General features: G+C 42.3%; 1 protein-coding gene across 1 annotated transcript; it reads right to left on the bottom strand.

Annotated features, from left to right (window-relative positions):
• Positions 1-1958: 1958 nt before the first annotated feature.
• LOC138197389 (collagen alpha-1(XXVI) chain) lies at positions 1959-24517 on the bottom strand. The gene is made up of 14 exons (XM_069148185.1): positions 23946-24517; positions 23618-23740; positions 23038-23141; positions 10524-10585; positions 10249-10399; positions 9517-9597; positions 9238-9366; positions 6544-6627; positions 5835-5887; positions 5679-5741; positions 5208-5243; positions 5082-5126; positions 4919-5003; positions 1959-4252 (listed from the first exon to the last, which is right to left on the bottom strand). Exons 1-14 carry the CDS (start codon positions 24116-24118, stop codon positions 4122-4124), a joined length of 1320 nt encoding a protein of 439 aa, XP_069004286.1. The 5' UTR covers positions 24119-24517; the 3' UTR covers positions 1959-4121.
• Positions 24518-24665: the final 148 nt, after the last annotated feature.

Here is a 24665-nt window from a genome sequence, read left to right as displayed (position 1 = left end):
TCTGATTTTCTTCACAGTTTGCACAGCCGAGGCTCTGTGGCTTGCAATTCAGCGCATTACAATTCATCACACAGATAACTATGAATTAGAGTAACACAAAAACATAAATCTTCAACTAAGTTTCCAGATGCAGATAATGCAAACGTTGTTCTGTGAAATACAGACCACACTTAATCCAAAGTCAAGGAGATCGTAACGGTACTTCTTCTTTCTTGTTGCTCCCCTGCAGGATGAAATACCACCTCATGTCAAAGGCTGACAAGTTTACAGAGGAAGAGGTGAGTCGTTGCTTGGCAACAAGGTGAAATACTAGATGTATCAATACGAGATAGTGATTCAAAGGTACCAGTGTTGGAGATACCGTTGAACAAGTTGAAAGTGAGCGTTGATGAATACTCAGAATCAAAGGCAGTTTGATTTAATTTAAACCTCTTAACTAGCAGCCACAGCTTATTAAAAAGATCCTTCTCAGCTCTCATCCAGACCCCCCTCTTCAGTAACAGTGCCATTCATAACCTACATGGCCCCTGGCAAGAGAGACACAGTAATCTCATTTGTACAGCAACAGATGTTTCTCTTAAAAACATCCGGGGACTGAGAAGTCTGTCTTTCATTCTCTCAGGGGATCAAAGAGACCAGTATAATCACTATGAAATCTGTCACATTTGTACTGGTTTGAGAAGACATATTGACTTACAGTAGGCTTACCATGTTGTGAAACGTAAACACTCTCCTTCTCTGTCGCTCTCTCACAGCCTGCACATATTTTATGAGGAAGCTTTCATGTTCTGTGTATCAAAAGGCTGCACAGAGGGGGGGGGAGGAGGAGGAGAAAATGCATATGAAACAACAAAACCCCCAGATAAATAAACAGCCCAGTGTTCCCATGGCAGCGTGGTGCATTAATCTGACGGCTGGTTTCCCATGGCTGTGTCTCACTGCCCCATAGACCCCCACTCTGTCTCACTGATGGCTCCTGTGATTGCAATCATCCATCTTACTGTCAAAACCAAAAAAAAAAAGGGCAAGAAAGGGGAAATCACACACACCATCTCGCTCTGTGTCCAGCAAACAAGCCACCCCACTGTGAGCGGAGCCAACACACCGACCACAGGGCCTCTGCATTGTGTGTGTGCCCATGCTTGTATGATTAACAGAGAGAACATGTGTGGGTGTGCATCTTTGGTTGTCTGTGCCAGCACTATACTGCATGATCAGTCACTGGAGTGTACACGGGGGAGCGGTGGACATGTCTGATCTTGCAGCTGATCAAAAGCACCAGAGATTTGTTCCCTTGTGGCCGTGCAAGCGGGCCTCATATCAACACGTCTCTGTTCAGTAGACAGGAAAAACAAGAGGATAGAGACAGACAGCGGAGGAGGGGAGAGCGTACATGAGGAGAGAGACAGAAACAGGCAGCAAAGATGAAAGGATGCATAAAGAGGCCAGAGTGGAAAATGACAATGATACATAACCACACTTATCTCCCCATTCTGATGAGTTAACTGTAAGGCAAAAGTCAGCTCTGTATTTGTAGACAAAATAGTGTGCACGACCCCTCTGCAAACCTGGCAGCTCTTCTTGTCTGAAAAGCTGTGGAGTTAAAATAGGAAAAATGCAATAAATCCTTCACCTGTTTGCTTTTGGGTAAATCGAATATGTACAAACTCCCCTCTGGATGCGCTGGTAACCTTGACCACAAAAACTTGTGCGATGTGATCACCCACGTAGAGGACAAAGAGCCAGACTGAGAGGAAGAACAAGAAGATAAAAGGAGGAGGAAGATGATGAGGAGCTGCAGCAAAGCGTCTGCCTGGAAATAGTCTCGCCATGCTGTGAAGTTGTGCTGTTCAGTATGGAGGGAAAGTAATTACATGCAATAAAGTGGCGACTCTATGAAATGAATCCCTTTGTTGGTGTAACTTTAATCTTACTTCAGTGATCAACATGGATAAATATCTGTTGAATACAACACATCAAAGTAAACAACAAAGCACACCTAAACATTGTTAACTATAAAAAATAATGAAACATGCCGCAAAACACAACGAAACAGCTGAAGGCTTTTTAAAAAGGAAGGCCGGCTACAACAGGATAACTTATCAGACACTCAACAGAAACAGACAGGTCAGACTTCTTTTGTGACTCATGCTTGAAGGAAAGCCTGATATTTTGGGAAACTCGTACTGTCTTTCTGAGCAACAAGTCCTCCAACTGATAGGATCATATTGGCCGTTTGTTCCTCTCCTCAAATATGACCCACATGGGTGGTACCTAATTGAATGCCCCATAGTTAGGTTTAGGTATTAAACCACTGGCTGGTGTGAATATATGGGTCTGGGTACCCTCCATAAGGAATCCTTTCCAGTCATTGCATCCTGCTGGGCGTAGACCTCAGGCGATTTTGAAAGTTTTCGAGCAGCCTTTAACCAATCAGCATTGACAAACACATACGCTGAAACTTTACCACTGCTGCAACTACGTATAGAAAAAAAAAAATGCTCGACTTTAGCGTCATCACACTTATCCACCACCTTGGTCCCCTTTTTAGAGTGGCTCAGCAAGTGTTGATATCAACACATTTCCAGACACAGTAAAGAAAACTAAATCTGTGAGTAATTATCTGGCACAGCCAGACTGCACTTGGTTAGGTCAAAGGTCATTTGGCCACATTAATGTCATTACTTATACAACCAGTAGAGGTCGCTAAACTTTAAAATGTAACTGTGGGTTGAAATAAGCTGCTTGCGCTAAAGACCCATGGAATTGTTTTTTGAAGGAGGACTATCATTCTCGAAAGTTGTAAAAAAAAGATTGATGCCATTTTCATGTCTGTGCAGGAAAAACTACTGTGAGAAGCTGGTTAGCTTAGCTTAGCACAAAAACTGGAAATAGGGACCAACAGTTAGCAAGGTTCTGTGTAAAGGTGTAAAATCCACCTACCAGCACCTTAAAACATCACATTAACATATAATGGGTTTTTTTTTTAAATTTGTAACAAAAGTGTAAAAATGCCATGTGCTGGTTTTACAGGTGATCGTGTGTTATATTTCTAAAGGTCTGTTGACAGTTTTTCACACTCACTTGCTCACAGTTTTGCTCATTTTGGGGTGAATGACATGATGCGAGAGCAGCATTATTTTCATCAGTGCTGTTTTTTGACCTTTGCAGAGCTGTGTCATACGTAGTTACAGCCACGGAAGTGGTATTTGTCTTTTCTCTAACTCGTAGTAAGAAAGCAAATAAATGTATTTCCCAAAACACTTTGTACATATGGAGAAAACCAAGATTGTGCCAGATGCAGCTTTATTCTTAAACCAACAGCTGGTTCTCTCAGAGACTTACTAGACAATAATCATATCAGTTTAGAAAGAATTCTCAGAGGCAGTTTATGAAGAAGTCAATGTAACCCTGTCAAGTTTAGTGCTCTGTCAGCCATTTAGGTGAAGGTGCACTGGGGCCAAGCACAGTTTGCGGTTTGTAGGCCAAAATTCAACTGTTTCTGCATCTCTTTGCATTCCAGATGTGCACTCTCCAGATGCTATTCATTTCAACCAACTTTATTTTAAGCAGATCTTCTTGGCAGCTTGTCACGTCTTACCTCCGCTTTAACAAGGCAGAGCGCACAGAGACAGAAAGAGAGAGAGTAAGAAATATGTTCGACAGGCGCAAAAGATGAACCTCAAGGTCAGACCAAGAATGTCTTTGAGACTAATAGTATATTATGCATCCAGCTCTCTTGTAAGAAAGCCAAGGAAACTGTTGCGCTTACTAGGAAGTCTTCTATCTGACGAAAGAAAGTTGCCAAAACCCTCATAACACTTTATGAGATGATATTTCATTGTGCAACACCGCAGGATCTGCTGCTGAGGTTATTTAGACTAAGATCATGCAGCAACAGGGTGGAAATGGCTGACAGAAGCCTTTCATATGGACGAAATGCTCAACATCTCATGTCTTTTACGTCAGTATTCATTTGTGTCAAAAAAGACAATTAAAAAACAATAAATTCAAATAAAATAAACGTATGAGGAAAAAAAAACCGTGAACAAAAATCGTATGTCCAGTTGTGCTAAATTTGCAACATCTTTCACAATTATAAACACAAATGCACATTTCGACTATACGAGGGGAACTCGTCTCTGTCTCTCGGCCGGTACCAGAGTTTGAACAGGCTGAAGGCGCTTGGTCTTTAAGGCAGAGAAAGACAGCGGGTCTGAAATGCTGCCAAATCCAGATCCTTCAGAGTTCTCTGTGTGAAGCAACGGAAGACAGAAAAACAATCAGCAAGGAAACACATTTCCGCAAATACTTCTTATAGGAATTGTTTGACAGTTTGGGAATTATGCGTATTCGATTACTGGCATAGTTATTTGAGAAGCCTGATAATGCACTCATTTCTGCTCATTAGATATGAAGCAGCAGCCAGCAGACTAGAAACAAGTGGACTCTACCTGGTTCCCAAGGTAACACGATGCACCTACGAGCACCTTTAAACCTTAATTAATACATTAATTTTCATGCGTTTAATAAACACTGCCAGAGTACAAATGACACATCAATGTGCGGGACGACTTCTTGGTAGAGGGCAACAACCTCTGGTTGCCTGGCAACTGCTCAGAGTCAAGACATAGTACAGATCTAACAGATGAGTGAGTGAGTGGTAGAGGTGCAGGAAGGTGGATTGGGTTCGCTTTTGTCAGAGCCAGGCTAGCTGTTTCCAGCCGTTTCCAGTCTTTGTGCTAAGCTAAGCTAACTGTAGCTGCTGGCCGCAGCTTTATATTTAATAGGCAGGTAGTGTCTATTTTCTCCTCCAACTACCTGCCAGAATACGTTTCCCCTGAAATGTCCAATTATTCCTTTGACATTCTTCTGTCTTGGAAAGAAACGTTTCCTCCACTTGTGTTTTTCTCCTCACCGTGAATGCCGATCATGTGCTCCAGGATCAGGACCCTCTCGGCCAGGATCTTCAGGGCCTCCCTGAGTTGTTGCATGGCCTCGCCCTGGACAGCATCATCACATTTATTTAGGGTGAACATTTTCAAACGAGCTCAAGAGAAAAAGACACTGATGTCTCTTACCTCATTCAAGCCTTCACCCGGCTCTCCTTTTGGCCCCGGTGCTCCCTGTGAATGCAGAGTGAAACCAGGTCTTTATCCCTGTGTAGTGTAAGTGCGTTTTATGCAACATAATAACCTCATACTTACAAGTAGGCCCTTCTCGCCTATAACACCTGGGGCTCCCTGGTGGAAGTTAACAGAGAAAATAACTTAGGACTCCTGTTCACACACACATTTCCCCGGCTTGCCCTCCTTTATCCCCCCAGCTAATCTGCCTCTTCACCAGATCTCCATTCTTAAATCATGCTAGTGGAGGAAGGGGATCAAGTTTAAAGACAGAGGCCCACAGCAGAGCCGACTACAGAGGAGACCCGACATGGCTGCCCTGATTAGTGAGGCCTGGGCTTGGATGAGAGAGAGAGAGAGCGGGATTAGTCACGGCTTGGAGTGAGTCTTTGAAGAAAAGCCTGTTCACCTTTAATGTGTTTAAGATTGCATGACAGCTTGTGCCATTTACAAAATGTAGAACAAAAATCATTTTGATAGTTCATCAGAACCAAATATGCTCAGCCAGCCTGATAATCCAATAATGAGGATGATTTTTTAAAGGAGCCGCACCCTTTCTCCTGCGTCTCCTTTAGGCCCAGGATCGCCAGGCTTCCCGTGGACGCCTTCCTTGCCCTCATGTCACACGAGCAGAAGGAGATGTATCAGTGATGAAAGTCATTCGAATTTACATTAATCGACAATTACCTCGTAGGGACAGATACTCACATCTTGTCCCGGTAGACCTGGCATCCCCGCAGGTCCTCTCTCTCCTGAGGCGCCTGTCGTGTCATTCACAAAACATTCACAGAGTGAGGCCGAAGACTGCCAAGTGGTCGAGTTTGGCTCTGACTGTCGTGCAATGTCAAAATTCAATTCAGGCAATTTAACACAGAATACCTTAATTTAGAAATTGTCTTGTAAAGGGATTTGTTGGGGTTTACAAAATATACACATGATTAACCACTTTAAATGTCCATATACTTACAATGGTTCTCGAACAATTTCCTTAGATAATAAAGTTTTTTACAAAACATTAAAGAGTCACAGATATGTGTTGTGTATTGTGCACCAGTGTTTTGAATCTGCAGTATGTCTCACTTTAGAGTTAAGTTTTAGTTTGCTGCACATTTGCATCACATGGAAGCTTCATGGAGTTGTGTTTACGTGTCTTATTCTTGCCCGTTCTCAAGTAAATGATCATGACATGTTTAACATTTTGGGATCTTTGCGTACATGGAAATAAGTTTAGTGCATATAAACATTGTGTGTTTGGACAACATGCGTTTGTAATGAGGGGCCCACCAAGAGGTAAAACTCAATCATGACATGATATAATACACATGTATGTTTCATGAACCGTGTTAGTCTGAGGACATCCTGTGGTGCTGTCGTGTTTTCTTCCAGTCTACGGACAGGAAACAGCTCATACTCATACCTGAGGGGCCGACAGGACCCGTTGGGCCAGGAGGACCAACCATGATCTGAGGAGTCGGGAGAGCTGGACGGATGGAGCTCTCCTCTGGGAAACACAAAACACATTTTTAACTAAATGACAGAGCAACAATTGTACGACTCCAAGAGGTGAATTTACAACTTATCATTTAGACTGTGTTTTACTGTATTCAATTATTTGTTAATATACAGCTAAGCAAATATTTTCACAGTCAACAATGTGGAAATGTTTATATATATTTTTTAAAGTTTTCCTCTGCAGTCAACATAATCAAACTGATATGAAAGTTATACTCTAGTTCCTGGTTTAAAATGGAAGTAGTTTTATAAATGCTTTCATTTATCAACACTGTGCCTAGTTACTGAAGCCCTCGCAGGCTGCAACAACGCAGCCAGCCGACTGGGAAAACTGCCAACATATTGGTGTGAAGTAGGTTTGATTCATTCATGTTCTTTACAATTTAAGAATCACAAACTGCAGAGAAAAAAAATAGCCAATATTGTTTTGTGTTTTTGTTCAAATAAGCCCATCATATCCACATAGGGAGCGGGTCGTCTTCCACGAGGCACGCCATGTTGCCCCGCCAGGTTTATACAGCCGTAAGAGACACACTGGATCTAGAGAGGGCCTGTTTTCCTCTGATACGTTGGTAAGGGCAGGGTGAGCCCAGGGTTAGTTGCAATGTGCAACGTTACCACGAAATGCCACTGATACTGGTAAATAACTAAGTTTTGAACATTTTTCTTCTCTGTTGTCTTTACTTACACAGAAGGCAGAAGCCGGCCATTTGTCACAACATTCTTCCAATAAATCCCATCTTCATAAAGCTTATAATGTGCAATTTGTGTTGCAGCCATCGTGCAGCGTGAAAGACGTGCGTCTCTGAGGATCTCCTATTCAACTCTGAGCTCTGCTTACCTTCCAAACTAAATTAAATTGCCTGTCAAACACCATGAATCGAGTTTAAAAGCTTTTACACGCAGTGAGATGCTTAACACTTGATGCAAACATATTTTTCTAAGCAGAAGTCAGTTTCCTGTTAGGTTTGAAAACTGCTTAAAGACACTAGATCTGCCTCTGCTGCTTTTGATCTGGTTTTGTTTGCTGTGTTTTAAACCTAATTGTTGTATGCTGCATCCATATATTTATACTATTGGAGCCTCACACAGCCTAACCCTCAAGGGGTAGGAGTTAAGACATGAAGGGTCCCCGTCAGACTTCCATCAGCAGTCAACAGTTGAATTACATCCAGCGTGACACTGATCAGCAGGAACAGCTGGTCGATTTAAGAGCTCCCATTTAACGGAGCAGCTTGGACATGAATTATCTTCAGTGAAAACATGCATGAGGTAGAAGTCATGTCTTGTTCTCAGCATGTAGGATATTTTAAAATACACTATTATAAATATAAATTTAGCTTGAAACCACGCCACACTTCCTCACCACTTAAACATATGCTCAGTCATCCCTCATGCTAAGACAGTTACATTATGGCTACAGTCCACAGAAAGGGTCTAGAAGGAGCAGATTTCCCTCTGGAACTAATTTTCTAATGCTAGAGTCTCCTCGAGCCTGGCTGCCTCCCTGAGAAACTCCACATGAGTGGCAGACTATCTCCTCCCCCGTTCAAAGCCAGCCCAGCTTTTGGCTCGGGGCCGTGGCCAGTTCCCCCAAAACGCAGACTGTTGTGCTGACAGCTAACAAATTAGGCCTGATTTACAGCCAGTTGGCCCCCCTCAGCTTACATGGTCCCACAGACCCAAATCTACATAGTTCCAGACCCGCAGACACAGTCCCGGGCTCAGAAAGGCAGACACAGCCAAAAGCCTAATCAGAGCCAGCAGTCCTCATGAGGTAATGATTATACTATGGACTCCTACTGCCTCCCTGTGGTGAAGCCTGTGTATTAAATATGAGAAAGGGAACTCTTCCCTCTTCTATTTCAAAAGATATGAACATTTAAAAATTGCAGACGGTAAGAAAGCAGTGATTTAATGTTGACATTCACGACAGAAGTTTCTTCTTCTGCGGGGAGCGGACAAAGAAATAAAGTTTTACTAAACTGGATAAAATGAATGAAAATGTCTCAGTTCATTTTATAATTGATTCCAGTTTAAAATACCCAAAGCTAAGGTTTTGATTTATATTCAGGTATTCAGCTCCATCGTTGGTGGTGGTGTTAAATGAGGTTGCAGTAAACAGTGGCTCAGCAGCAGCAAAACACATGGAAACAATTAGATTAAATCTGTGCCAGCCCTGCTTGGGAAAAGGAACAATACTCTCCCCATTAAGTCCTTCACTAAAAGCTATGCTTCAGTCTGTACTTCCACCTGTCCCCCTTCAAAGCATTTTCCATTTATAGAAATCAGTTTTGCCTGGGTTCATGTTCTGACAAAATGATTTAAAAAAATAATGAACAGACAGAGCATGATGCATAACATTTATGAGTGTGAACAGATGATTCATTGCAGGATGAACTGTCAAGACTAACCTGTGGTTTTGGCATCAATTCAGACCATCCAAAATCTGATGCTTGAATGGTTTTACAATAGTTCTTGGGTCGGAATTCAACCATGCGTGCAATAACTATTTCTATTATGCTCTCATTTAAGTCCATCTGGGACAATTTAGCGCAGAGTTACTGTAAGATAGAAAATTAGAGGTGGAATAGTTTACCTTGATGGTCCACATGAAAAACGTCACCCCGAATTTGGACAGGAGAAGAACTCGGCCCTGGAGGACCTGGTGCACCAGGAGGGCCAGGGAGACCTATCTGTCCCGGTAGACCTCTGTCCCCCTTTGGTCCTGAGAATCAAAGAAAAATGTAGTAATCAATCAGGTTAAAGAAGCAAGAGTTTTATTTCACTGGAGAACCCCGATAGTCACAATTACCCCCAAACCATCTTTAAATGAGCAGATCAGACTTGAAAGTCGGAGTTTTTTTGTTTTTTTTACCGATGGGTCCGGGAAGGCCTGCTCTTCCAGCTGGGCCTGAAGGTCCAGCAGAACCTGGAATCCCTGGAGGTCCAATGGGCCCTGGAATGCCAGAAAAAAGGGACAGTCAGGGTCAGAGCCAAATGTAGAATTAAGGAGCATATCAATCCATAATTAAACCTTGTCATTACATGTTAACTTCTCCCCAAACTACGTTAGATGATGAAAAATACAGAGAACACTTTGTGAAAAAGCACAGTAAGTCTGATCTCTTTTCTGTGTGTGGCCAGATGGATTCCCTGTTGGCCAAAGAAAAAAAACATCTCACTAAGTTGTGTGTTTCCTCTCCGTACAATCAGAACATACCAGAACATAAGCATAACACATCGGTGCAGAAAATACAGCTGACTGTGAGGAAAATGTTCCATTTTTGGATTATTTTTTATTAACGATTAATCAGCTAAATGTTTTCTTGATTAATCAATTAATTGTTTGGAGGATAACATGTTGAAAAATAATGATAGATGAAAACAAAAATCGTCCTCTGAAGCCCAAGGTGTCATTTCAAAGCCATTATTTTGTCCAACCAGTCATCCAAAACCCAACACAGGTAGGTGTACAAGATTGTTTTTCCTTTGAAAACAAAAACAATTATTTATTTATGACAATAATTCTGAAATTATTTCTTTAAATACTGAAGATTAATTAATTAATTGACCATTTGTTTCCACTGTAAAGACATGTTTTTTTTACATATTTTTTGTGATGTGTTGACACCTAGTGGCAGGTATGATGGCGGTCCAATAGGAGTGGGTTGGGGTGTGTCCACCTCATTGTCTGTTGAGCCCTCCGGTAAACTACTGACTGTTGGCAGAGATGAGCCTCCCTCTTCTATCAGCCTGATCTGGAACAAAATCAGCAGATTTCAGACACATCTGTTGTATATAAAGTATTAACATGCTCATAAACTCATGATGTCAGATTATACACAGGATTAGGAAGGGATGAGTCAGGTGGATCTTCTTTACCTTTAATTCAATGGCATTTATTCTGCTGTTCATGTCACTGAAACTGGTACAGTTCAAACACTCTGTAAGACAGAAAGACAGACGGCAGAGATGGCTTTAGTTTCTACATTAAAGCAAGCATACAAACGACTTCTTCTCCATCTGTCTTTTCCTTTTTCCTCTGTCTCTGCCTTGTCTCTTTCATTGCTGTTTCTTTATTCATCCTGGCACCATCAGCAGCATCTCACAGAGCAGGTCAAGCCAAGATACACAAGGACAATGCCCATCAAACCAGATCTGAGAATTTATGAGGAATTCCTCCTTAAATCATGTCACTCACTCACAGAATAAATATTATTAGACCCCCCCCACACACACACACAGACACAGACACACAGACACACAGACAGAAACACACACACACACACACACACACACACACACACACACACACACACACACACACGTTTTCCTCCAAATACCAAAACCACTTTAAATGTGTAGCATATGAAAAAATATATCCTTTGTTTATTCTGTTTTCTTATCACATGTAAAATGTTTTGCTGTAAATACTCTCTATCTCACCATATGCACATTATTCCTATTTGCTTCATGTGCGCTAGAAACCCCAGTGCCCTGCTGTTTTAGGAACTGACTTGGCATCACAGTGGGTTCCCACTTGCTTGTGGCGCATTTTTAAACGCATTCTGAGTTTCGAGCCACTCGAGGGGCAGCAGAAATAAATGTTACATTTTAAGGTGATGCACAGGGACACACAACAACATTACCATCTATTTGTTGGGTTTGGGTCCACCTGTGAATGAAGTTCAATATTCACTCTCCTTGTAGCTCTGTTTTTGGTCTCCACCACCTCATGAGAGGACAAAGTGACTCGTTAGCTGCTAAATACGGCACTATGTTCATCAATGACTTGTTGACTATGTCTCTCCGCTGTTAGGTGATAAGCAGGTAGTGTTGATTTTACAGTTATGCCGAAAACAGTAACCTACCACAGCTGAAAACGATGCTACAAGAGCAGTGACAGTGAACCAAAATCATGCTCCATAAAACAATGCGCTAAAAGAGGCTAAAATCCTGTATAAATATGGAAGAGCTGCAGAATTAGGATACTTTTCAGGGGGCTGAAGCATGCTGGTGACTTTTTCACACATTTGATCCTTCTTAATTAAACAAATAAATTTTAAAAAAAACTATAAAGATTTGTCTAAAGTAGGAACCAATAGTTTGGTACTCAGTGCTGGGCTAGAGATCATAGAACGTTTTGAGTGACACATTAACACATTGTTGGTTTTGTCTTTTTACAGTATTTGATGACAAGAAGTAAAATACTAAATAGTGCATAACTCATCTTTTTAGAAATAGAGCCAACACAAGAACCAAACGGCAGTTTTATTTGTTTTTTCAGGTTTCACTTTTGCCATTAGCACCTGCAAAATATTTATGTGCATAGACTCCTTGTCTGCCACACATTAACAAGACGGTCATCTCTCTTTCACAAATCATACCATTGTAGCCACCACTAAACCGCAATGTATACCTATACATTTTTGGCTGTGCAGAAATTTTGGACCCTTTGCAAAAGCTGTAATCCAAAACACAGAACAGCACAGCTTCATAGAAAAATCCTGTATTTGTTCTAAATCCGAGCCTTCCTCTGGTCAATGGCTCATAAGAAGTCTGGAATGTCAGCTGTCAGTCCCACAGATGGGACCCACCCACATTGTGGTCATAGCAGGGATACCTAAAACGAGGAGCAACTGGTGCTCATAAATATCACAACAGCAAAAATGACCCAAACAGCTCCGGTCTGCCTAAATCGTCGTCTATGACCGCAGCACACAGGGTAGTAAAGGCAGCCGCTGAGGTTTCTGCCTCTCTGAAATAGGACAGGGTGGGTGTCTGAACCATGTCTGTGTCCACAGTCATTTACATCCAGTATGGCGTATCGGACTCCGCGGGTGTGGTTTCTCAATACTTAGTTTCAACATCTTGAATCTCGCCCTGGAGCGAAGCCATAAACTGAAACAACAGTCAACAGTTCAACCCAAAACACATTCCTGAGGATTGATCAGCGCAAATCCTGAGAGCTGTTCGACCGCCGAGTACAAAAATGACCCCACATGAGCTGTTTATTGTGACTGAGTGCACTGAGGTTTCTTCAGAGACTACAAGGATATGAAAGATGTACACAACAGCAAGACTGTGGGCAATCATGGGCTTCACAGTGAGAAGACCGACGACATGCTACGCCTTCATCTCCACAGTTAATCATCCTCAGCCCACAGGAAGTTTCCACCCTCCGACACTCTTTCTGTGCTGTACATCAGTCTGTGACGCATTCCAAGAGTTGTTCTGTGATGATGGGTTGACATCTAGATTTTCGTCAAACTAGCGGTTCATCTCTACAGACGGAAATATCAGTCTGGCTGCAGGTTCATAGGTACAAAAACAAAGACATCAACAACTAGAAGACAAACTAGTAGAGACATTCATGGTTTCTAGATGATGTATCCTCAACACCAGGGGACCTTTCGACTGTTCCTCTTGCACCACAATAAGGTTGACATTTGTGGTTTTGAGTGAAATGTGTCAACTGCTGGGTAGATTATCTGTTATCCCCCGAGGAGGAGCTGTAACCACCACCTGGTCCAAATTTCACCTTGTCACGTGGTTAATTGTTGGGAAGGACCCAAAAGCAAGACACAGGAGGAGGTTAAAAAAAAGTGAAAGGTTTATTAAACACAAAACTGGGAGCTCTAGCAGGGGAAAGAAAACAGCAAAAACTGGGCCAAAAAAACGAGCAACAGCAACTGGCTGTTACCAAAAAAACTAACCGAAAAAAATGTAAAAGAACTTATGGAAATTACCAAGTAACTGATGAAAAGTCAACAACATGAGGTGACGGACAGGACACGGGAATGGACCGGGGAACACGACTGACTGACAGGGAACTGAAGAGGAGGAGGAGGAGGAGGAGGAGGACTGAATACACTGACACAGTGCTGACGAAGAAACCAAACACACGCCGGAAAAACGCAAGAGCAGGAAATAAAACAAAACAGACATAAGAGGAAAGTAACTTTCACAATAAAAAATAAAACACTGAAATGAAATCAAAACTGAAGAACATGCACAAAGTCCAAACCATGACATTACTGACTCCCTAACGCCTGCTAGAGTGCATGTTAGCATGCTGACACCGCTGTAGTTCATGTTTGTAGCCAGACTCATAGTCTTGTTTATTTTTTTGTATCCTCTTTTGGCTCAACATTTCAACAAGCCTCTTGGGAACCGAGTGTGAAATGTTTTGTAGCTGCTCAGTCTGAAATAAGATCTCTTTAGTTCCATTCTTAAACTGCTAACGAGTTAACATGTCCAATATTCATCCAACGAGGGCCGGAAATAAACCAGCCATATCATATAATGTCATGACCACGCACTGCAGGAGAACACCAGAACTCTACCATAAATGTGAACCAGAGCATAACAAGTGTTTTTGTTTTTTTTTTTGGTGGTGGGCGGGATTTTCGTGTCTGCAGTTGGAATTTAATTATGTCGGGTTAGAAAGCCAAACTTCCGCTGTGCTCGAGCTGAAGTTTAGAACGGGACCACAGCTAGTCTGTTTGGATCCATAATTACACCGTGGCAACATAAGACGGGGTTATTTTTCTTGAACGGCACTCAGCTCATGGGAAAGATTGAGATTCATGTTATCTTTAGTGGGAAGCCAAACAAACAGAAAGAATAGGGAACCTTTCTGCTCCGAAGAGAAGAAAGGATTTGTGTGTTTTAAACACTTTATCATTAAATAGCACTGGAGATTCGTTAAAAATGATGCTCCGGCTGGCATTTTGTCATTAAAAGGAGCATGTTTTTCTTTTTATTTACAAGCATTTTATAGGTTAAGTTAAACAATGTAAAATGACCGCTTTAATCACATCAAATGCAGTTAATAAAAACATCGGATCGCTGGGTAATGCACCATGCAAATGAATTACAAGCCCATAAATAACATGGTGTGGAAGCAAACTGATGTTAGTCTTATGTGATTAGCTCAAATGTCTGGCAATGAAAGTTGAGAGACAAGAGCGGGCTGACTGCCTCCAGGAAAAGCACACAGTGAAGACAGACTCAGGGAGCATAAATCTTCCATGTTAACATCATGAGAATGATGAAAACAAAGACTATTTTTCATCACAGAAAATAAAAAAAATAAAAAAATCTGTTTATTGAATCATCTGTGCCATTATTGTGCAGTCTAGAGTACAAGACAGTGCAGGATATTCTGGCAAGCGTGTAAGTTAGACTGCGGGCATAGTCTGTTTAGACAGCTACATTTCCTCCATTAGACCTGGATATAGATCAAAGAAACCCTTCTGTTTTTCTCAGTTATGAGCACGCACACACACACACACACACACACACACACACACACACACACACACACACACACACACACACACACACACACACACACACACACACACAAGCCAACTTCAACCACAAAACAAACCATGACGCAGGCAGCTGGGGACCGTTACGTTCAATGCCTCTAAAGACTTGCTCTGTCTGGATGTGAGGAGCACAGAAGGATGATGTATTGAAACATCTTCTTGGACCGTTTTAAGAGTCGCTGTCACATCACCAAGATAAACAGACAAGTGTGTGCCCAGTGTGTGTGTGCCCAGTGTGTGTGTGTGTGTGTGTGTGTGTGTGTGTGTGTGTGTGTGTGTGTGTGTGTGTGTGTGTGTGTGTGTGTGTGTGCGCACCATAGACAGCCTCGGAGAGCTGGCTGAGCCCCAGAACCTCGTCTTGTGTCGGCCTCAGCCAGCAAGTGGCCAGCTATTGCTGGCATGAAGAACAGCTGGCACAAAACGCCCCCCCCCCCCCCCCCACACACACACACACATACACACACATATACACACACACACACACACGTACAGACAGACAGACACATATGCAAGCGCGCGTCCAGCCACAAACTCTCACTCACTAAATTACACACATACTTTGACCGCAAGGGCTGGTGGAAGACGGTGAATGAAACTTTTTTGGAAACCAAGATGTCTGGTAGTCCACAGTGGGACCATTTAGCATTTTCCACCATGATGCCAGCTGACAAGCCACACACCATTTCTACAAACTGAATACTTGGCAATTAATGACATTTCTCATCGCTACTGATGCATGATGCCATTATTTCCCACAGAATGAGAGTTGGAAAGTGACTACATAATAGACTTTAAAAACCACAGCGAGCCACTGTTATTAAATCTGACACTCTTCCTCACAAAACGCTGCTACTCAACAGGCATGGTGATGATACAAAGACAAACTGTCTCTTTTAACTGAGAATACACCTAATTTCTCTGCCAGAGTAGATCCACTTATCCCATCTTGCTGCATCGTCACCGCTGCTCCGGTGCTGAAATGTTCAGCCACAGCTAGAGATGGATGATCCCGCCGGTGAGCAGACATACAGTCATCGTCATGCTATGAGATGGTGCTGTGTGAATTCGGTGAGAAGAAACGATCGCATGGTCATCAGGTGAAATAAGAGTGACATTTTCAAGGTTCAAAGGCTTTTTCAGCGACTTATGATGAAATGGACAGAATGAAAAGAGGGCAGACACAGACGGAGAAGAAAAGGAGGCAGAATATCCCTGATTTCAAGTTATAGCAGAAATATTGTAATTATTAGACTAGAAAACATTAACGCTACACCAAAGCCTGAACTACCAGAGAGTAATATAGAGTTAAAAAAAAGGTTAAAAATGTAGACTGGGGATATTGTAAAGACAAGCTTGTAGCAAGATTTAGTTTTGGTCATTTATAACGTTTGATGTAATATTCATTATTTTAGCAGCAGGGCTTCGGGGATGACATTGCTGTTCACTGTTGGATGAATTGTCATGAAATATGGTGCAAATATTCATGACCACAGGAGGCTGTATCTTGTTAATTCGGTGATCTCCTGACTTTTTATCTCGTGCCACCGGGAGGTTGTCATTTCTGGTTTGCAGTGAAATGTCTGAACAGCTATTGGATGAATTGCCAAGATATTTGACAGACGTTCATGTCCCCTTCAAGATGACCTGTGAAAAATTGCTAACTATATCTTCTGCCATCATTATGTTAAAATTGTAATCTTTCTAAATCTCTGGGTCTCAAACAAATACCTGCATCCATAAACTGTATATACATCTGTAAATAGTCTTCGGGTCTGAAAAGAGAAGCCACTGTAGAAGTGCCTTAAAATGCAATACAATTGAGGGCCACTAGGGGCTGGCTCCAAAAAAAAACGTCCTGCCTCCAACAGACTCCCATTCAAAAAGTGTCAACTTCTCTCATGAAATGCAAAGGAGATACATGTTTTCTACAAATCCTTAAGGTGTCATTAGCCAAATTTACTCCTTCTGAACAGTGTTCTGGTGGTCCTTCTGAAAATAAATCCATAATGAATAAGATATCAGGCCTCAAACAGAAGTATGTTTGGGGAGTGCCTGGTTTGAATGACATGCCTGCGGTGCAGTCAGGTGTCCAGTATGGGTGGGCAGGTTTAGTGTCCTCAGGTTCTTAGTCAGATTGAGTCATATCTTGTCCAAATACATGGCCCAAAAAAATGATGGCGATGGCCAAAATGCCAGGGAGGGACTCAAGGCTTCAAAACGGTAGTTTGCAAACCAATGAGTGATGTCACGCTAGGTTGCCTGCAACTCTAATGACATCCCTGTCAACTTCAGCTGTCCTTTGTGTTTGGTGATACCTGAAAAATGCTAACATCCGAACACAAGAAAACTCAAATGGTGAAGATGGTAAACAAACAAAGAGCTGACCATAGACCCTAATCCATTTTCAGACATGCTTGTTGGCTGGTTGAATATCTTTGTGAACCTCCTCCCCTCCACCTCTAACACCTTTCTGCAGGGAGTGGGGGTTCCGGTCCGTTCCAAAAGGAAAGAGACCGGGTTTGAGCCTCTGGTTTTTGTTCTTTTTCCTCATCCTGAGTTCTTTATTCAACTATTTCTGTCACTTTTCATGCAAGCAACTGAGTGCGACACTTTAAATGACTTCCAGGTGAAACCATCTAAAAATATGAGCTGTTTTCCCAATATTTAAACAATATTTTGATTTCTGACTGAGTCAGAAACATTTTCTAAAGCTCGTGCTGTGTGAGCATAACCTGCCTGTAAGTCTTATTATGTTTTTGTGAGTAACTCTGGACCACTGTGAAGACACTAATGCAAAGAACAGTTGTTTGTTTCCAAAATCATAAGCAGGAATTTCCCGACACCATGCAGAGTGCAAACAGAAACCTGCAGATTATACCAACCACATATGGACCTCTGGACCTCAGAGACTTTTCTAGGAACCTCTTTAGGAACTCAGGAACTTTACCTGCATAACTCCCCATAAACATCTGTGTGGAGTTGCAGACAGATAGATGGAGGGACAAATGGAAACTTATCAGTGAAAGGCAGGAAGAAGCACTGATAAGGTGACGAAAGAAATGAAAAACCACAGACTTCATCCATCAGACAGATCAGAGCAGGAGCGGGAACAGCTGAGCTATCCCATAGCTCCCAACAGGTCAAAGGGCATCCTCTGACCTATATTTGAGCACAAGCAGGGATATAACAGAGACATCATTCATATCCTCACACTGCAGAAAGGTTGCAGCCCGGAGGAGCACATGTGGGATATGGCTCTGTTTTATCACTTTACTCCAAGGAGAGGAGAGCAGGAGATCTAAAGGACATAGGAGGTTAGATAAGTGGAAAGCAGAGAGGAATATAGGAGATAAAGAGCCCAGCGGTGGCAAGAAAAGGCAAGGGCAAAAGAGCGAAGGCCTGCGTGGGGATGAGAGCGGATGATTAAACAGAAAAAAAGAAAAATGGAAAAATGTCTTGGTATCTTTTAATGATGTAGAATATAGCTGCCGGTCAAGATAATGCCTCTAACAATGAGGTTTTAAAACTCTTCCCTTACTTCCTCCTCATACAGCCACAGACATTCATAGCTGTAGCATTAACAAATTAACACATTTGACATCCTAAGCCCTCAGCTACCTTTTCACTTCTTTCATAAAATTCATCATTAACTTTGCCACAAAAAAACCCCCATCCTGTACAAGAACACCCAGCTTTGTTAAACTTCTTTTCCTGAGCTTATGCAAGAGATCAAAGAGTAGTGCTTTAATCAGGGGAGGTCCTGGCACTAATTCTTTTAAGATTACACTCTCACATATACAGACGATACCCACAATCCTTACAGTTAATATGATCATGTGTGCCGATAGGTGCTGGGGTGCTGCTGTGACGGAGCGGGGAGGAGGGGGCGAGGAAATTACGAACACATTTCTCCCAAATGTGTTCCATGCCGTCATGTGTTAGCACAGCTCTGCTGAAAGCAAAATGTAAATCTTGAGATGCACAGTGCACAGCCAGCACAAGCCAGACTGTCAAAAATATTGACGGGTTAGGGTGTTAACTAAATGTAGTCAGAAAACACACACTTTCCATTAACAAACACACAAAAATCCAGGCTTCGAGAGCAGCTCGGCTTTAGAGTTCTGCCATAACCTTCAGGATTTTTCTGTGTTATGGGATTGTCACAGAGGACTACACAAAAAGCGCACACTAATGCAGAGAACACACAACTTGTAAAAGTCAAAACAGACTGCAATAGTACATTTAACACATTACTCATTATTAAGCTCAAACTACAGCAGCACTTTTTCAGATCTGTGCAGATTCAAGTGCTAAATGTTAAACACTCTTAGAGCCACGACCGATGGTTCTTGCCATTGTTGCCAATTATCTTCCCGATTAATCATTTAGGGGGGGGGGGGGATGACAGTAAATAGGAATAGATGTCCATCGTAACATCATAAAGCTCATGGTTAAGGGTTCAGATTTGCTTGTTATGTCTGACCGGCAGCCCAAAACAACATGTGTAGTTTAGTGTCATCTAAGACCAAGAAAAGCAGCCAATCAAGTGAATGACTTAACATTTCTGGACAAAACACTGTGAAGCATGCAGTTTGGTCTGATGTCCAAAAAAAGGCCAGAAACTTGAAAACTAAACCCAGAATACTACATGTTAATGCATATGTATTCAGAAATGTATTCTGTGCTCCGAGTTATCTTTGGTGATTGTTTGAGGAAGAATGATGGTAACTGAAGAGTAAGATGTTAGTGTTACTGATTCAGGATTTAGAAGATGAAAACAACAAGAGGTGAGAGAAACAAGCACCTCCTCAGACTTCATTATGCCTTCCTTAAGTCTCCACATCTCTGAGGACCTCAGTGGCCTCTGAAGTGGAGCCAGAACCCCATCAAACCCAAAAGCAGATGTGATGTCATCATCGTTGGTTAAGGCTGCCTCCTCTTGCTCTGATAAAACAGCTGGCTCAATGCCTGGTTGAAGCAGTTTTCTGCTACACAGTGCTGCATGTTCAGTGTTGGATGAGTGACATAAAGAGTCAGAGATAAATGCACAAACACACATTCAAATTATTTTATCAGCCAAAACTGTCCATGCTTAAAGAAATAGTTTGAACTTGCTTTCTTGCCAAGAATATGAGAAGCTTAATATCATGTCTCATGTCTGTGTGTTAAATATGAAAATCGAGACAGAAGATAGTTAAAAAAAAATGGCTTTAAAAAAATACTGCAGAAATAGGAACAATAGTTCTGCTGAATATACATACCACATGTAAAGCTGGTAATATCTTGACAGACAAAAACCAAAGTGTAAAATTGCAATTGTAAAAGTTTCGGACTATTTCAGTACCAGGAGCAGGGACTTCAGCGAGGTCTCTGTGCTAAGTTAACTGGCTGCAGCTTCATGTTAAAACAACACGCATGAAAGTGCTATCAATTTTCTCATGAATCTCAGCTGGGAAAGTGAATGAGTGTATTTCCCACAACGTGGAACTATTCCTTGAGGAGGTGATATAAACAAAAATATTTCTTCATAACTATACTGCTACTTTTTCCTGTAAAGTTCTTAAGATGTCCTCAGTAGTTCTTAGATAGTATGCATGACTTATTGCAGCCGGGATCACGTCAAAGCGTGTAATACAGCTGTCAGTCCACTAGAGGATACCGTGTCAGTGTCACACTTTTCCTTGGCTAGGCGTGAAAAGAACACGCTTGAGTCAGATCAAGTTCAAGTTCGTGAGAAAACAAAAGTCAACATGGATTTATTTTGAGCGTTTAAGTAAGTTACTTAGATTTCATAACATATTTAACTTACGTATGCTAAGGAACTCACATGATGTATGTAACGCTACTTACAAAAATTACTTATTTCACCCCAAACCATAATGTTTTCTTAAACCTGACCACATGGTTTTTGCAGTCTAAGCTTAAGGAACCTTACTTTTCACGCCTGGTTGACGTATCTTGTAGTAGACTGACGGGTGATTCACATTCGGTGTGATACCGAGTTACTTATTGTGTACATTTAGCCATTTAAAAAAACACTCAAGATGTTAGTGGTGGTAATATTACAAAGAATGACCATTATTTCAAAGGTACTCCTGATTTATTTGTATACTATGCATGAATGAATTCACCAAACTCTATTGGAGTATTATTGGAGGGGGTGGGGGGGGGGGTGATCTACATGAGGAGAACAAGTTCTTTGTTTCAGGGCTGTAGCCTGATCTTAGCACGGTCACGTATGTTACAGAGACCTGGTGGAGGACTGTCATGCTCATTAATCTCAGTGGGGCCACTTTCCCACAGAATCAGCTCTTTCCTCTACATGTCATCTGGGCAGCTCGTAGCAGCTGGAGCCTTGTTGGACAGAAACACTCATCATTATACTTCTTCTCTTCTCTTCTCTTCTCTTCTCTTCTCTTCTCTTCTCTTCTCTTCTCTTCTCTTCTCTTCTCTTCTCTTCTCTTCTCTTCTCTTCTCTTCTCTTCTCTTCTCTTCTCTTCTCTTGCCAACTCTAACACCTTGTTGTTTTATGTTCACCCCCCCACATTCAACTTTCTCCCGTCAGCGCCTTCTCTTTCTGTCGTCTACCTCCGATAACTGACCCCTGCCAGATCTCCCTCCACTCCTCAGTGTGAAGCAGACTGTCGGTGACATCAGCCTCTGTCTTCAGGGTCTCCTCACTGGCTCTAAACTGGCCCTCTGACTCTCCATACGGAGGTGATTTTCCTGCTGTTCTATAATCATTAGAACGTGCAAATACATTTCAGCAAACGTTAAATTAACAGCCCTACTTCTTCACACTCGTGCAACCACTTTGGTCTCAAGTGAACCTTAATCTTTGGCATTAAAGACTGAGCGCATACGGCTGTGTATTAATCTTTGTGCAGAATAATATCAACAGCCGGGAAAATAACTTTCCAAAGGCTTCCGAATAATGGCTGTGTTTATTCCATTAGTACTAAAAGGTGTTTTCATGCTAAATCTTGCCCCATCCAAGTGCAAAAATGGATAATCCTGCAAAATGGAACAAGGTGTGGTAATTATGACCAATAAGCAAAACCTACTTATTGAGGTAACTGTTAATCTTGGACAAATTTGAAGGTGCTGTGCCAGTGTTTCTCACTGACATTCTAATTTATTGCCCAAAAAAAACTACCAAGTTGGTGGCTGTACTAAATAATTTTAATAGAAAACAGTTAACATAACTGTATCTCAGCCAGCGCAGCCTCAGTCTGTCTTTACAGGCCTCCATGATATTTAAAACACAACATGTTAAAGGCTGCATTAGACCTCCATCCACCCTCCCACTCTGTTTCTTCAGACTGACTGTGGTGACTCGCCTGTGGGTGAAAATTTTCACCCACAGTCTTTACTGGGCCGAGAGTCTGCGGTCTGTGGTGCTGTCCATCATCGAGACGCAAACTGCCTCCCACTTTATAAGCTGCTTGGCTGGACGTTCTTCTGAGCTGTTTTCATTCATTCTTTGGTCTGTAACAGCCATGATGATATTCAGGGAGACAGGCAAAACTGCATCTGTACTGTCTGCAGTTAAAAGGTATACTCTGTCTGTGTGTGTGTGTGTGTGTGTGTGTGTGCGTGCGTGCGTGCGTGCGTGTGTGTGTGTGTGTGTGGTGTGTGTGTGTGTGTGTGTGTGTGTGTTTTTGTGTGCACAGACTCACATGCAGAGAGAAAGAAAGACACAGAGAAGGAGACATTCTCCTCCTCCTTCCAGGCACAGAAGTATCTTGAATGTAAGGCTATAAAAGAAAAGGTACAAAACCACAGAGCACAGGATCCCTTTCAACTGTTGTTTTACTGTAGTCCCTGTTCCCAAAAGTAATCCAACACAGGCTGCACAGTAGCGTGATTAGCAAGTTATCCAGCTACACGCTGCCAAATATTTAAAAAAAAGGCATTGATGTGAGTAACATTGCCTGGTGCAGCTAAAAAGACACAGATGGCCTTTATTTAAGTCCTTTCAGTCTCTGATAGCAACAATCTACATGCCCCTCTAGTCCAACTTTTAAGAAAGTTGCATCATGTAAAAAGAGGAAACTCACCTTCACGACACTCTGCTCCTACAAATCCTGGGCAGCATCTCCACTCCAGGGCGGTGACCTGCTTGTAAGTGATCTTGAACGACGGCCTGATGAGAGTCCTGTAGCTGGAAAACAGCACAAAGTCAATGACTTCAGAGATATGTGCACAGCTACACGCAAAAACACACAAAAATATACAGACATGATCACAGTACCAAATATTCACGTCTAATTCTTTTTTAAATTATTATTTTGAGAGTATTTAGCTTTTTGTGGCAGTGGACAGTAGAGTGGAAACAAAAATAAATGTGTGTGTGTGTGTGTGTGTGTGTGTGTGGAGGGGAGGGGGGGGGGGGCTACAAGATCATCTAGTAGCCCTGCCAAAACCAACCTTTTCAATTAGTGAAAGAGTGTAAACACATCAGACAGAGGCTACATGCCTGAGTTTTTGGGCCCCCTAAAAAACTATATCCGCCCCTGCCACCATACAAGATCCCCCATCTTCATGACTGATTGTGAACAGCAAAACAGTATCAGCATCAGAGACCGCTGGATGAGCTGATGGGACAAGAGGACGATTGAACAGTGTAGCTGTGAGTACCTGATGACTTTGGCACAGGGTCCGGGCCATCGGCAGCCTTGAAACACTCTCTGCACTGTGGTTTCTGTCCCATTGTGCACCTGGCAGGACACTGTTTTGGAAACAGTGTACTGACACCAGTTCCTACAATACACAATTTAAGCTGTTATTTCTGTGAACACCAAACGAGAGTAAGCATAACCAGCGCCGCAATGGAAATGATCACACACTGACATAGATGTGGGAAAAATGGCATGCTGCATCTAAAAGAGCTTAATTCACTAGCAAATGTTACGGCTCAACAATTCGCATATTCGCGTAAATGACAACCTGTCCAGAGTGTGCGCACCTGAGTTGGGTACGGGACCCGGTACCTGGTGGTCCCGTGCTGCCGCTCTGTTCCGATTTAATGCGCTGCCGCTGCACAGTGATGCCTGGAAAGTGATAAACAAACCCGGTTCCGAGCGAAGGACAGACTAAACTTATCCACATGCACAGCGCGTAGAGGGACGAAATAGCCATGCTGTGAGATTGTTTTATCCCTGATAAAGATATCCAACGATTTTTAAGTAAATCCCAAAAATTTTGAATTCCTCTTTGATCTAGTATCTGGAATGGGGCAAGAAAACCTAAGCAAATCCCACTGAAACAATTGACGATATTTCTTCTTGCCAACGAGAAACAAGCTGCCCCTCGCTAAAGCCCAAAATGAATGACAGACAACCTCTTCCTATAGAATAATTTGGGTTTCTGACGTTTGACATCGTGCCGAGGACCGAGGAGTCAAATATCCAATGTGCGTAAAAGGCGCGCTGAGTGTGAGGGCTGGAGACGGAGTGCGTAAAAGCGCATCTGGTCCCGATCGAAAACCACGAGCTCTCTGTCTTCACATAGGATAATGTGACCGATGTGGCCAGAAGTGAATGTACAGTTACTGAGCTGCAACACATTTTCTAACGCTCATGTTTTGTTTCTACTAGCCCCGACTGATGCAGTGGACCACATCACATGGACCCATGCTTACCAGGGGGAAACAGAGACCGATGTGAACGCTGACATCGTGATCTCT

This window comes from Embiotoca jacksoni, unplaced genomic scaffold (genome assembly GCF_022577435.1).
Source record: "Embiotoca jacksoni isolate LCO1_2020_lvr unplaced genomic scaffold, fEmbJac1.0.p SCAF_14, whole genome shotgun sequence".
NCBI classification, from domain to species: Eukaryota; Metazoa; Chordata; class Actinopteri; family Embiotocidae; genus Embiotoca; species Embiotoca jacksoni.
Note: the sequence above shows the minus strand (reverse complement) of the source record. Positions and strands in the feature narration are given on the sequence as shown.